The following is a 15,007-nucleotide window of genomic DNA, read 5'->3' as shown; positions in this document are numbered from 1 at the left end:
ATTCCAGTTCCGGTCGGGAAAATTTTCTCGACTCCCTGGGCATAGTGTATCATTGTACTTGCCTCACAATATACAAATTCATGCAATGGCAGGCAAAGAAAGCCCTTCAATTGCTCAAAGAACACTAAGTTGAAGCGAGGCAGGCCAAGTCCCAGAACGTAGAAGCCATAAAGAACGTAGAGCCATAAAGAAGAAAAAGAAGAAGGTGTGAGTAAATGTTCGCACTTGCTTTTATTCATTTTGTTTGTGCTTGATTGACCACTCATAGACGCTATTCCTGCTATCTACATTCATACAATGTATTGATGAGAAGGCTCCTTGAGATTAACAGGTAAATGGCGCCTGCTACGTCAATGTGGGAAAGAGGAATGAATCGTTTGCCTAATGTAGAACCTTGAGTTCACAAAACCCCTTTTTCTTGTACCGCAAATACGGTTAGGGTTTTCGTAGAACACCAGACATTCGAAAGAGGTAAAACAATCTCATACAATGCTATCGGATAAAAGAAAATTGTGCACTGGAAAACGTTCTTATATTTAAGAGAAGTGTATTAGTACTCGAATTGTTATACTGCCTATGTAGTGCAACACGTTGTTTCAGTAAATTCTAAAAGCATTACCAACCTCAAAGCGGCCTAGGAGAGCCTAGGACGACGTGACGCTCGGGGCCGGCATGACGTTGTTGATGCACTCTTCCTTGTTGATCAGGTGGCACGTTTTGTTCACCAGATTCATCAGCTCGTTCAGCCCGAAGGCCCAATCGTTCAGGATCTCCGAGGCGGCCTTCTTGGTCGAGAAGTGAATGATACCGGCCGGACGATCCGTTTTCACCGTCAACGTTCCGGCATTGACCATCCGGGACAGGTAGTCTTCGCATTCGCCCTCGGTCAGATCCAGCAGTTCGGCCATGCGCTTCAGGTTGATCCGGGTGTAGTAGTTGGAGATGATGCGAACGTTGTGCTCGATCAGGCGGTTCTTCAGCTCGGCCCAGCACTTCTTGCCGTGGGTGGATTCCTGATCGAAAATGTCTAGGGTGTTCAGCTCGGTGCCATAGACGGTGCACAGGGCGTCGAAGTTGATCAACTCCTTGCACATGAAGAGGCGAAGAAGTTCTCTGAGGATCAATGGAAAGAAAATACATAAATCAATATCAAAGTAAGTAACGCACGTGCACGAGCGCCCACTTAGCCGGAGCGCACGGTGTGTCTAAAACCGTTATTAACAAAATAAAATACCCATCTAAGCGGTACCCACCATTCGAAAGATATAGTATCCAGGTATCATCTCTAAAATTTTGGAAATGTTTCATCGAGGGAATTGATAGTTTGAACAATTTGAAATTTTAGGGCGATTTTCAATTAAATTCTCTTTAAACTATTAATATTCAATCGTGGTTGTATACCTAACGATCGTGGCCATCAACCTGTCCCTCATAAATTTGGAATTCAACACTTAAAACGTATGGTATTCGAGTATTCTTACTAAAAATTTGAGAACAGTTTATCTACGAAATCAAAAGTTATCGTGAATTGAATTTATAATCCAAATCCATAGGTTTTTACAGTATTTATAGCAATTAAACAGTTACCATTTACTACAAATAACCAAAATCATTGTATACTGGTTCCACTTTGGCTAGGTGGTGCACTACTTCGGTGGGATGAAACGGGTGCAGGTTAAGCATTATATTGAGCAGGCGAATTTGCTTCACTTGAACTTTCTTCCGATGGCTACGGGCGCAAATGTACCACGATGGAAATCTGCACGTAACTGTTGGCCTGTTCTGTAATTCTGTAATCTCAACGCATCCTCTGGCCCCGTTGCCTATCTGCGTTTTCCCTCCGCTGAGCGATACGTCTACCTGACGGAGTACGACGATGTTACAAACTCTGGACTTAATGAAAAGTGAGTTTGTAATACCGTTGGTCTAGCCTTCTACAACCTACAGCTTCGGCCTAAATGTCCGATCCTTAGGGGAGGGCGCTGTGTACTCCGTTGATAAAACGATTGATCAATTACGCTCTGCTGTTTCTAGATCCGTGGCGTTCTGCAATGTTATAATTATTAGATAATCTACTAATATCATAACTTGTTCTGATAACCTAGTTATTACAAGCCGAGCAGTCGGCACTGAAAAGTCACAGATTGACCAATCTATCAAATCTATCCTTCTCACGACTGGTATGATTATTTATTGTCTGAACATTTTTATAATTGTGTTGATTAAAATCTATGTTAGTTTGAATTGTACTTATTTTATAGCAATAAATAAACATGTATTTAAGTTTTGTGAAAAATTAATAAATTGATCAAAATACCGAAGATAATAAGGAAAAAAAATCAATTAATAGGCCAAATAAATTGAATGAGCCATCAACGATGAAAAGTAAATACTATGGACTTATATTTTATAAGAGCGACACATACTACCAATAAATTGAAAGTTCATCTGGAGGTATGTGTGCGGCATATATTCAATATTTGTAAGCTCTAATTGCAAAAATCTATAGAAGCTGACACATACTATCAATATGGAAAATTCTCTCAGTGTACTTATTGCATACACTGAGCCAACTCTCTCGATCGCAGTTATATGTCAGTCATATATTACTGCACTATTGGAATATTTATCATATGAATCTAATCTAAAGTTGAAAATGGGAAGTGAGAGTTATATGCGACGCATGTGGTATGACTCTCAGATGGCCATGATATTGTTATATGCCATGCATTTTGCTTCTATCCTGTGGGCTGAGTGCGCCAATGTATATGCAACTCAAATAATATCCTTCATATGTTGAAAAAAAGTTTCCTTAGGCTGGAGCGGGAATCGAACTCACAACGCCCAAATGACCGACGCCGCTAGCCGCACGACCACGAAGCTCACTTACTGGGATTGCGGAATTCTGCAAAACGTGTTCCACTTTATCTGCCAATGTTGCTTTTCCACCTGGCCAAAGTTATATGCACAGCTAATGTATCGATCGTCTTATGTGCATATAACTCCGATATGCGCAAGTGTCATTTAGTTTTATTAGGAGGTTTATCAATCAGAACTTTTTATGAAATGATACGTATAACGATTCATTTGAAGTGAACGTGCCAGACTAGGCGTACAATTTATGTGTGGTTTCTGATAAAATAGGCTCTTAGAATTATTTCAGTGTATATGAAGCGCATATCCCTTTCGGGACGAACCAGCACAATCGTGCTGTTTTTCGGCAGTGGTTTTACACATTTTTTTTTCAATTGTTTTTTCATCAAAATATGTGATGTAAATATTTTTTATGATCGAGTTATTACTCTAAATTGTATTTCTGAGCCTCAGCTTTGGTTGGAATTGTTTATGAAAAACGCCACAATAAGTTAAACAAAAAGTAAACAATCACCCTAGAAGTTGAAAAAGTTTTATCTGTCGTATTTTTATAAATATTTGTTTAATCCAGGTATGCAGAGATAAAAATTGATAGAAAAAGAGTAGTTCTGCAAAACGGCGAAGAAAAAGTGGTGCTTTGTTAAAAAACACAAGATTTCTGGGTGGTCAAAGTATGACCAGCACAATTGTGCTGTTCCGTTCCCAATCCGGTCGAAGTTCCATCGGAAATTGCCTATTCTTAGGCGTTTTATGGTATAGAAGATTGATTTGAACTATTAAATCACTACAAAGTGATAGTTTGTAAAAACTTAGACGTATAATTTCATTTCAAGGAACACGATATCAGCTTGTACGAGTTTTTTTTAAAGAACTTTGAATACTTGGGTGAATAATATTACTCCATATTATCGAAATTATGAATTAGATTGGAACAGGGATTTGCTGTACTTATTATCTTCTTCTTATTCACTTCTATGATTTGAATACCCTGTCAAGCTGATCTCGTGTTCCTAGATTTGAAATTATACGTCTAAATTTCTACAAACTAACACTTTGCAGTGATTTAATAATTACAATAAATCTTCTGTACAATAAAACGCCTAAAAGTAGGCAATTTTTAGAAATTACTTAGAGAACATCGACCGGCTTGAGGACGGACCAGCACAATTGAGCTGGTCCTAATTTGACCCCAAAAAGTGCATAGGTGGATAAAGTAGCCGAAGAAAAGAAAGTTTTATTCTAGATGACGTTAAGTTTATAAGAGAAAATTTGAGATAATCATTCTTTTATGGTCCGTCACGAAAGGGATATATTGGCATGCATTGCCCTACATTAGCCATTAAAGTGAGCATGAGAATGAACATGATTGACCGCCCGCGGTTGCTCCTCTGTTATGGCAAGGACAACTGCATTTACACAAAGAACCAACAGGTGATGATTGGGACTAGCTTTCTCCTCATTGTGTAAATGCTGGAATCCCAATACTTTTCAATAAGCAATACCAGCGTCGGCCGCGTCCGAATGCAGGTCAATTGAGCATAGGGAAGGAAGTGATGACGTGAATCTCGCTTAGGCCAATAACCGAGGAATTCTCTGCGTTACTACGAGAAATCACTAGGAGTTTGCATATGGGAAGGGAAGATGTATTAGAGCGGTTCCATATCATTTCAGCAACGAGTGATTTTCATATTTTTTTTATTTGAATGAAACCTTGCATACAAGTCTTTGGGGGAGAAAAACGCCGTTTTGCATACTTGGTTCGCCATTTTGAATCTAGCGTTACTTATGAGAAGGGCCTATGAAAAATGCACATGATATCTACAAAAAATTGTATCTCGAAAACGGTTTGTCCGATCGGTTTGGTGTCTTCGGCGAAGTTTTAGACAGAGCGTTAATGATTAATCATAAATTTAATCATGATTAATGATTAATGATTAAGATTAATCAAAAATCATCAATCATAATCACAAAAAATATCGTTTAATCATTAATCATTAATCCTAATCACGTTGCTTTCGCAATTTAATCATTAATCAGTAATCATAATCATAAGAAATTTTCTTAATCAATCATTAATCATTCATCATAAAAAATGATTCTCCATATAATATATATCATCCAATTTAAATTAGTTCAAATGCTGTTCTAAATAAGGTATTGGCTCCCTTGTTAAGCATGTGGCTCCCATTTTCATCCTACGAAAAACAAAGGATTGAAGCGCTGTTTGTTTTGTTTCTTATTTTTGTATTTTTTATTAGAAGTGAGCACCCATGAAAACAAAAAGAAAGGAATCAATCGGTGCTGTAATCGCTTGTTTTCGAATAGGATGAATATGGGAGCGTGAGATTAATGATGGAACACATACCCTACTACAACCTCTTTTATGCAGGTTATTTCTATGCATTTCAGTTTATGCGTCTTTATTATGCCCTGCAATATTGTGTATAAAAAAAATGTAATAATGACGGTAACTATGGCAACGGCGGCTAGGGGGCGTTTATAGGGACGAGCAAAGGTTGATTGCAGGGGGTTAAAAGGGGTTTCAGCGGGGGTACCAGGAGATAGCAGGAGAGTTTCATGGAGGTACCTCAGGAGGCTTCAGGGATTCAAGGAGGTCTCAGGAGTGCTTCAGGTGACCTTAGGGAATCTAAGGGAGTTCTGACGGGTCTCAGGGCCGTTTCTGGGGCATTCCATTGGGAACCACAGCGCACCAGAAGGTATCTCAGGTGCGTTACATGAGGCTGACTGGGGTTTCAGGAAATATCAGATTATTTTTTGCGAGTTTTGGAGGCGTTACGGAGGTGTTTTCAATGCAGGTCTCAGGTGCGTTACATGGGGTTCATTGGCGTTTTAGGTGCTTCGGGGGGTCTCTGATGCGTTACATGGAGTCCGAAGGGATTTTATGGGATTTCTGATTAGTTTTGACGAGTTTTAGAGTCGTTAGGTAGGCGTTTTCGGTGCTTCGGTCTCAGGTGAATTACGTGGGGTCCGTGGGGGTTTCAGGCAGATTTGAAAGGTGTTTCATAAAATTTTAGAGAATTTTCAGAGACCTCTTAACGAAACCCATTCAAACGTCCCGGAAATGCCTTAAAACACCTCTGTAACTTACATAAGCTCATTGAAACGCCCTTGAATTTGCTTAGTTCCGTTTCAAATGCCCCTGAAACCCCAAAATGTTCCTGAAACTCCCCTGATATGACCCCATCTAAAATGCTTCGATACGCCCTTGAAACCTCCGTAATCCCATTGAAACGCCCTTGAAATCATCATAATCAATTTAAATAAACCCTTAACCCCTATGAACGCCTCTGAAATTTTCTTTATACCATTGAAATGCCCATACTCGCCCTTAAAGTGCTCCTGAAATCGCCTAAAACAACCCAATGAAACACCCCTGAAGACCCTTGGAACTTCCTGGAAATCCCTTTGGCCCCATCTCAAATTTCCAGGAGCAAGATCTGTTCTGGCGAACTACATTCGCTCATTAAAGCCCTAACTTAAATTATGCACAAATTACCTCTTTTTTATGCCCGTTTTAATTTATGCACCCCCAGCCAATACAGAGTTACATTTCTAAGGCTAATTCCCACTTTGTACGTACTGAACAAAAAGATAGATCAAGTAATGGTCAAGTATGTAATGATTCCACTTCAAAATTACTTGAGCAGTTCGCAGGCGACATGCAAAGCGTAGCATCGGTAATATCTCCCATGCTATTTAAATGGAGCTGTCACTTTGCCTTGGTGAATTTCATTTAGCATTTTTCAAAGGTGGTCCGTGCCATTTACCTTAAATATTCGAAAAATATCGGTTTTTCCGTGGCTTTCTAGCAGAACTGGTCTAGCCGCACAAGTTTTTCATATACCATATTCTCAGGTTCAGCTTCTAAAATTAGCTGTAGGCGATTGAATTTAGATATGACTAAATGAAATTTTCAACACTGCAATGAAGGCATATCGCTACCGCTTTGGGTTGAAAAGCGCCGGTCAAAGAAGAGCAAATTTTGATTCGTCTGAGGTAAAACGCTTCAATTTTCAAGCGCTGGCCGCATGATATGTGTTTGTCGCGGAGCGCCTTTGTTGCAAACATCCGTCGTTTCTGCGTACCCTGACTCCAAGTGATTTAGATGATGCCGCTGTTACTACAACCATGGAAGCTTTTGAAGAAGCTTGCCCTCTGTGGTCTATGAAGACTACAAGAGGAACACGTCTTGGTAGAACTCAGAAAGAGTTGGAACAGACATCGTTCGACCGGTTCAGAGGCTTCCAGGTCGGCTCGTAAGGCCTGCGAGCAGGTCTCCGGTCTGCTAAATGATCCGGATAGATATGTTTCCAGTTTGAGTAAAGTCAGTCGATTAAACAAAATCCTCGCGAAATCTAAGGATTTCCGAGTGAACGAACTTCGTTTGTCAAATGGCGATTTCACTTCCTCTGATGAGGATGTTCTGGAATGTTCATTCCACGGGGGTGCTAAGGTGATCTGATTTTGTTTCCGCTTATCATGCGCAACCAGTGCTCACTAATACCAACATTCACTCAATACAGCATCCGGAGAAAATAAGGAAAAACGCACTTTGGCGAACAAAGTTTGCGAAAAGAGGTGTTTTGTGTCTTTTCACAAGCAATTCCTACTCTCTGTGGGAACTTTATCTAAACATCGACACTCTGAAATTGAAAATTATCAGTTAATGCCATTTTTTCATGATCAACACTTTTATGAGATCTAATGTGATGAAAGCGTTTTGCACCGATATCCCTCGTAATAAGGTAAACATTCAAATTTCACGACTGTGTTGGTGAATATTTTGGCTGGAGCATAAATTTATGCTCCACGTAAGGAGGCACAATCCAACCTGTCAAACTCCATAGTGAAAAAATAGGTTGCCGTCCCCTTGGTTCATTCAGCACACTATTTCCTGGATGTATGGATATTACATCTTCGGATGAACCTGATGTCTTTTCTTGTAGTTATGATTCCCTGGCATCGGCTTGGAGTATTGTAACTATAGAATCGATTGAGTGCCCGAGCAAAGTCCAACAACAAAATGATAGCAAATCCAAAACACGATTTGTAATCAGCAGCAAATTGATATCACATTATGATATCGGTTTATCTTGATTAAATTTGATCTCAAATTTTGATTTCGTCTTGCTGTCACTTCAAAATATTATAAATATTAAAGTAATTTCAAAAATTCTAGGCATTCTTGTATAATACATTTAATCATACACCATTTGTGCAATTATTTTATTGCATTTAGGTTTCCATATTAATCGTAAAAACTCTACATTTAACGATTTTTCCATTTTTTGCACTGATAGCAAAAACAGTTATCAATTTGCTATCCCAAGTAACCACGGTGCTGAATCCTTATTGCATGCAGATATACGGTGTACTTAGAGCAATCATTACTTTACATGCAAACTTAAGGTTGATTTAAAGTGGAAATGGGCAATTATGCGACTGCTTCAAGATTATACCAGTATAATCCTAATTTGATTCTATAATTGCCCACTTCCACTTTAAATCAACCTTAAGTTTGCATGTAAAGTAATGATTGCTCTAAATACACCGTATATCTGCATGCAATAAGGCTTCAGCACTGTGGTTACTTGGGATCACTGATGGCAGGAACTGTTTTCAACTTGCTGTCACGGGAACCTTTTTTCTGCTCTCATTTTCAATGTTTTAACCGTTAAAACGACCAAAACGACAACAACCTCAGTTATCAAAATTTGCAATATCACAACATCAAAAGCAGTTTTCAATTTGCTACCAGATTTTGCTCGGGTGGGCACTAAATCAGATTTGCTCCTTTCAAATCTCCTGGAACAGATGGGATACATACTGTTTTGCTTCAGAAAGAGTTTGATTATTTTAAACATGTTTCGAAAAAACTACTTGTTTGCAGTTTCGCTACAGCCAAATTTAGGCGGAATATTACTGTAAAGTATATTCCAAAAATGGGTCGTGCATCGTATGAAAAAGCGAAGTTTCAGGTCTATCAGTTTGACCTCTTTTTTCTGAAATGCCTAGAACGCATTATGGATCCGTGCTGTTCATCTGACCAACGTGTCTGTTTATGTGAACCTATGAACCTACATGTTTGCCAATCTGGAACGTTCACTGTGACTGTTTAACACAAGGTCGTTTACGACATCGAGAAGGCATTCGTTTAAAAGCAATCCTGCTTGGATGTTTTCTTAGATATGGTGTCTTTGACAACGTGCCATGTAACGTGCCTTTTGATGCCATATTGTAACCGCACGGAATTATGGTATAACTCTAATGATTGTTGATTGGATTCACCAAATGCTCAAAAACCGACAGCCTATCTCGACATTGCGTCAAACAGCGTTTAGGATATTGAGTGTTTGTGGTTGTCTTAAAAGGGGAGTCTTGCCACCACTTTTGTGAAATCTTGTAGTAGAAATGCTTTTGATTCAACTCAATAGTCAAATAATAGAAAACTCAAATCCTACTTACTTGTAAACGGGCAGCTCCTCCAGCAGCTTGTTCTTGGACAGATTGTGCATCATGTCGACCTGTTCGTTGTCGTATGGCGACAAAATGCAGTACAGCACCGCGTAGATCATCATCTTCTGGCGCCGTTCGGTTTCCTGTGCAATCAGATCCGAATCCACCACTGCCAAATAGTGCCGCGACGTTTTGATAAAGGACGAATCTTTGTCCAAACGAATCTAAAAAGAGCAACCATGTTCATTGAGCCATCCAATTCAGTAATTCATTTACGCTTACTTACCATCAAATCGTAATACTTTAGCTTGAGATCCTGCTGTTCGGCGTCATTGAAGAATTTGATGTTGATTTTCTTCGCGATAATCTGCGTCCGGACAAAGTCCTGCTTGGCCAAGCACAGCCTCATCTGTTCCAAGATCAGCTCAACCTTCTCTCGCTTATCCATCGATCCGTACGTCTCCACCTGCAATTCCTCCATGATGGAAGCCGCTCCCGTGACGTCCCCATCCGCCTCCTTGATATCGGCCAGCATTTTCGTAAGCCGAGCCCGCTCCACCTCCACATAGATTTTACCCTCGGTCACCGTCCGCAGCGTGTCGATCAGCTTCAGCTTGGTCTCCTTGTCCGGGGTCTTGTCCACGTAAGTGCAGCACTCCTGAACCATCTTGGCCACGGCCTGTTTCGACTGGGACCGCCGCTTCACGAGAATCGTAATATACTCATTCAAATAGTTCCAATTGCCAGCTTCGAAGCAAATCTGGACAATCGCAATCAAAACTCGCGAACTGGAAACCATATCGGCCCCAATTCGGGTCTGTTTCTCCAGCTGCAGCAGCATTTCCAGCGCCTCGTTGAATTTGCTTTCGGTCTTGGCCATCTCCTTGCACAGGGGGATCTTTTCGTCGCAAGTGGCCGTGTAGTCCACTTCCATTTTGACGATGCGGCCCTCGAACGCGTTGATGTCCATATTTTGATCCATGGTGGTCTGCTGCAGAGAGCCGGAACGAAGCGACGAGTGCGTAAACAGAATGACGAATGGAAATTGAAGGCGATATAACAAAGATAAAAACAATGTAAAAATTCAATGTGAACGGGTAAATTTTGATACTCACCGGAACTGGATACTACTGATGACGCTTTATTCCAATTATAAACACTAAATCACAAATTTATTCTATATATTTTCACTTTTTTAGAACCTGGAAACAACCGCAGCAGATGCAGCAGATTCACCGATGGAACATGAGCAAGCGAAATCGCGAAACGATGGTTGTTTGACGTTTCTCGGCCGACAGCCGCCAAGGAGAATACATTTTACTAAGGTGGCGCAGATAAACATTGCAAACCACTGGTTGTCTCTTCCATTCTTCTGGTGTTCTTATGGAACTAAAATAGTGACGTCACTATTTCAGTTCCATAAGAACACCAGAAGAATGAAAGAGACAACCAGTGGTTTGCAATGTTTATCTGCGCCACCTTAGTAAAATGTATTCTCCTTGGACAGCCGCGCAGTCGAAAATAAATTTGGCGTCGACAAGTTGGCAACAACTGAAGGACGCAGCCTCCATCTGGTATAATTTCTCGAGCACGTTTTCAAATAGACGTAAAGTGCCCCACACAATGCATACGTCAGAGAAAATAGGTAGAGAAGCGAAGAGTGTGAAGCCAAAAAAACCTTATCGAACCGTCAAACTGGTATCCTATCGAACAAAATCAACAAACCTTGACGATTGCCGCATAATTCATGATAAGTATTGCGATCATTCGAAACATTTTTTTACCAATATTTTTCAATATCAAGGATATTACTGTAAATAACATTGATTCCTTAAATTGACGAAAATTGATCCTTTTTGGTATACTATTTAGATGATTTCTTGTTAATAAATCAACAGCATAAATCATTTTCTAATGCAGTACACGAGAAAGACACTACCCTCGATAGGTGGATTAATCTGTTTTTCGGCAGTTGCCAACATCCGAGTTACGAAATCAAAACAGAAAAAGTGTTGCCGTTCAGACGGCTGTTCACTCTTCGCTTCTCTACCTATTTTCTCTGGCATACGTTTGCGTGTGCGTGACAGTAGTTTGACACATTTCCCATGGGAAAACTGTCAAAAAAACGCAAACCTCGACGGAACGGACGCTATGTGTTCCAGGCTTAAGCCACTTTTTCGTTGTTTTGTAAATGTGAATTTGCCTCAGAGATAAATGGAATAGAGTTAATAAACTATAGAGCACGAATGTGGATGGTGTTCCCTTTGTTCTCGCTCGAAAACATGCCGGGTATCTATCTGTCAAACTGCATACTTTTTCGCTCTGACACTTAAGCCTGGAGCACATAGCGTCCGTTCCGTCGAGGTTTGCGTTTTTTGACAGTTTTCCCATGGGAAATGTGTTAAACTGCTGTCACGCACACGCAAATGTATACCCAAGTAACCACGGTGCTGAAGCCTTACTGCATGCAGATATACGGTGTATTTAGTGCAATCATTACTTTACATGCAAACTTAAGGTTGATTTAAAGTGGAAGTGGGCAATCATAAAATCAAATTGAGATTATACTGGTATAATCTTGAAGCAGTCGCATAATTGCCCATTTCCACTTTAAATCAACTTTAAGTTTGCATGTAAAGTAATGTTTGCTCTAAGGGTCTGTGTCAATTGGCGAATTAAAATTAATTTTTACTCAAATTTGACAGTTCAACACTTAAACTTGACAGTTCTCCTCAGGGGGTGGGAAACTCGGCACAATGTGCCCGGCACACTTTCGGCACATTCGCCGGCACATTTATGGAGCAAGCTGTCATCAAACTGGCAACACTTTTTTTGAGAAAGAAAATAATGAAGACAACTTGTATCAACATCAGGATCAACATAAACTTATCAACACTTTGATAACAAAAAATGCAATTATTCCGGGTGTTGCTATTGAAATCAAATTCCTGATCTCGTATATTCAATCTCTACTAAGCAAGACGGCCTTGATGACGGGGTTTTTAGAACGTTTTAAAGGCATTCCGAAAACGGTACCGAATGTTTAACCTGAGAGAGCTGCAAATCATTGGAAGATCTGGGACGCATGCATGATTGGAACGAGCCCCTGAAGTTTGAGATTTCTAGAGCCAAGGCCAAGATATTTTTCATTCCGTCAATTTTTGGTGAAATATTATCCTGGAAAGAACGTAGACAGTGGAGGTTTTTAAACGGTACTGATATGTTTGTGCCGAAAAAATCTAAATCATTGCAGGAATGCCTGACATGCAGCAGAACAGCGAACTTTTTTTTTACTTTTTTTACGAAGTATCGGACACATCAAAGCGAAATCAATTTTAAAACAAGAGAAAGGATGCCAGATGTATTGAATCAACTCACAGCATAACTGCCAGCACGCCGGCACACTTCGGCACATCACCGGCACGTTTGGCACAAAATCAAGTGTGCCGAGTTTCTCACCCCCTGGTTCTCCTAAGGAAATAGTTATCGAACTGTCAAGTTTAAGTGAAAATTAATTTTAATTCGCCAATTGGGTTTTTAAATTAAGAAAAATGTCTTGGTTTTTTGATTTCATACGAAAGAGTACCTTTTTCTGAACCACCATGATTTTTTCAGATTTTTAGAACTTCATTTTGGTACCTAAAATCGATTTCGAAGAAATTTTTCAAAATCACCTTCTGACAGCTGGCCAACTGCTTGACAGCTCCACTCAGTACAAAATGCGACGAGGGGTGATTCGACAAATCGCTCCCATACAAACTTCAAACTGATTTTTAAATAGGTTCCCGGGCACCAAAATTCATGAAAATTTGGATTTCGGCTCAGTTTTGCATGCAGATTCTGAATATGGAATTGTCTCAACACCGCTAAAGAAGCCAATTGACACAGACCCTAAGTACACCGTATATCAGCCAGGCTTGACAGAAACTCCCTCGCGAGAAAATGAGGAAGTGATTTCGGCAATTTTCTGAGGAGTGAAGATAAAACTCAGAAATCACAACGCTAATCCTCAACAGCAGCGAGCGCGAGCTTGCCGCGCAGCGAGGAGTTCGTCCAACACTCATAATTTCTTGTTGTGTTTCTCACGTCCACTCACACTCAAAAAGCTCTCGCGAGTTCCACTCCCATACAAAGACAGACTCTCGAGGCGAAAATCGCACTCAAAACCCCGAAATAATCATCGGCTCTTTTTTCGTTCCCCTCTTCCTCGCTCAGTTTTTATTGCCTCTCTGTTTGGGGTTCGTTCGCTCCCTCGCGACGAGGCAAAAGCAAAACACCGCTCTAAGGCATGTTGCAAAGCTCTTTTGATTTCGAGGAGGAATATCAAGCCTGATATCAGCATGCAATAAGGCTTCAGCATCGTGGTTACTTGGGTACATTGTGTGGGCACTTTATGCCCCGGCCTATCTCCGCCAGCCAGAGATGTTGCGGCGGCGACGCCAGCGACATTCTTCCTGTTTATTAGCAGCTATTATAAATGGCGATAAACCAGGGGGAATGACCCAAGTAACCACGGTGCTGAAGCCTTATTGCATGCAGATATACGGTGTATTTAGTGCAATCATTACTTTACATGCAAACTTAAGGTTGATTTAAAGAGGAAGTGGGCAATTATAGAATCAAATTAAGATTATACTGGTATAATCTTGGAGCAGTCGCATAATAGCCCATTTCCACTTTAAATCAACTTTAAGTTTGCATGTAAAGTAATGTTTGCTCTAAGTACACCGTATATCAGCATGCAATAAGGCAGGGGGTGGGAAACTCGGCACAATGTGCCCGGCACACTTTCGGCACATTCGCCGGCACATTTATGGAGCAAGCTGTCATCAAACTGGCAACACTTTTTTTGAGAAAGAAAATAATGAAGACAACTTGTATCAACATCAGGATCAACATAAACTTATCAACACTTTGATAACAAAAAATGCAATTATTCCGGGTGTTGCTATTGAAATCAAATTCCTGATCTCGTATATTCAATCTCTACTAAGCAAGACGGCCTTGATGACGGGGTTTTTAGAACGTTTTAAAGGCATTCCGAAAACGGTACCGAATGTTTAACCTGAGAGAGCTGCAAATCATTGGAAGATCTGGGACGCATGCATGATTGGAACGAGCCCCTGAAGTTTGAGATTTCTAGAGCCAAGGCCAAGATATTTTTCATTCCGTCAATTTTTGGTGAAATATTATCCTGGAAAGAACGTAGACAGTGGAGGTTTTTAAACGGTACTGATATGTTTGTGCCGAAAAAATCTAAATCATTGCAGGAATGCCTGACATGCAGCAGAACAGCGAACTTTTTTTTTACTTTTTTTACGAAGTATCGGACACATCAAAGCGAAATCAATTTTAAAACAAGAGAAAGGATGCCAGATGTATTGAATCAACTCACAGCATAACTGCCAGCACGCCGGCACACTTCGGCACATCACCGGCACGTTTGGCACAAAATCAAGTGTGCCGAGTTTCTCACCCCCTGCAATAAGGCTTCAGCATCGTGGTTACTTGGGGACACTTCCATTGCTAACCGAAAAATTCCGCATTTATCCGTTGCTAACCGTCGTTAACCGCGTCTAACTGCTGCTCTGAGTAGCGGTTAGCGACGGTTAGGAACGGATAAATGCGGATTATCCGGTTAGAAAAGTATATGTCA

General features: G+C 40.4%; 1 protein-coding gene across 2 annotated transcripts; it reads right to left on the bottom strand.

Annotated features, from left to right (window-relative positions):
• Nucleotides 1–526: 526 nt before the first annotated feature.
• On the bottom strand, nt 527–10,587 carry LOC109404944 (26S proteasome non-ATPase regulatory subunit 12). 2 transcript variants are annotated; one of them, XM_019677898.3, is made up of 4 exons: nt 10,467–10,587; nt 9,638–10,339; nt 9,361–9,575; nt 527–1,113 (listed from the first exon to the last, which is right to left on the bottom strand). In XM_019677898.3, the coding sequence occupies exons 2-4, from the start codon at nt 10,331–10,333 to the stop codon at nt 645–647; spliced, it is 1,380 nt and encodes a 459-aa protein (XP_019533443.2). In that variant the 5' UTR covers nt 10,334–10,339; nt 10,467–10,587; the 3' UTR covers nt 527–644. The 2 variants fall into 2 exon arrangements, with proteins under 2 accessions (XP_019533443.2, XP_062709179.1); XM_062853195.1 differs by having other exon boundaries at nt 9,638–10,342; nt 10,467–10,577.
• Between the last annotated feature and the right edge of the window lie 4,420 nt (nt 10,588–15,007).

The sequence above is a fragment of the Aedes albopictus genome, chromosome 2 (genome assembly GCF_035046485.1).
Source record: "Aedes albopictus strain Foshan chromosome 2, AalbF5, whole genome shotgun sequence".
Lineage (NCBI taxonomy): Eukaryota > Metazoa > Arthropoda > Insecta > Diptera > Culicidae > Aedes > Aedes albopictus.
Note: the sequence above shows the minus strand (reverse complement) of the source record. Positions and strands in the feature narration are given on the sequence as shown.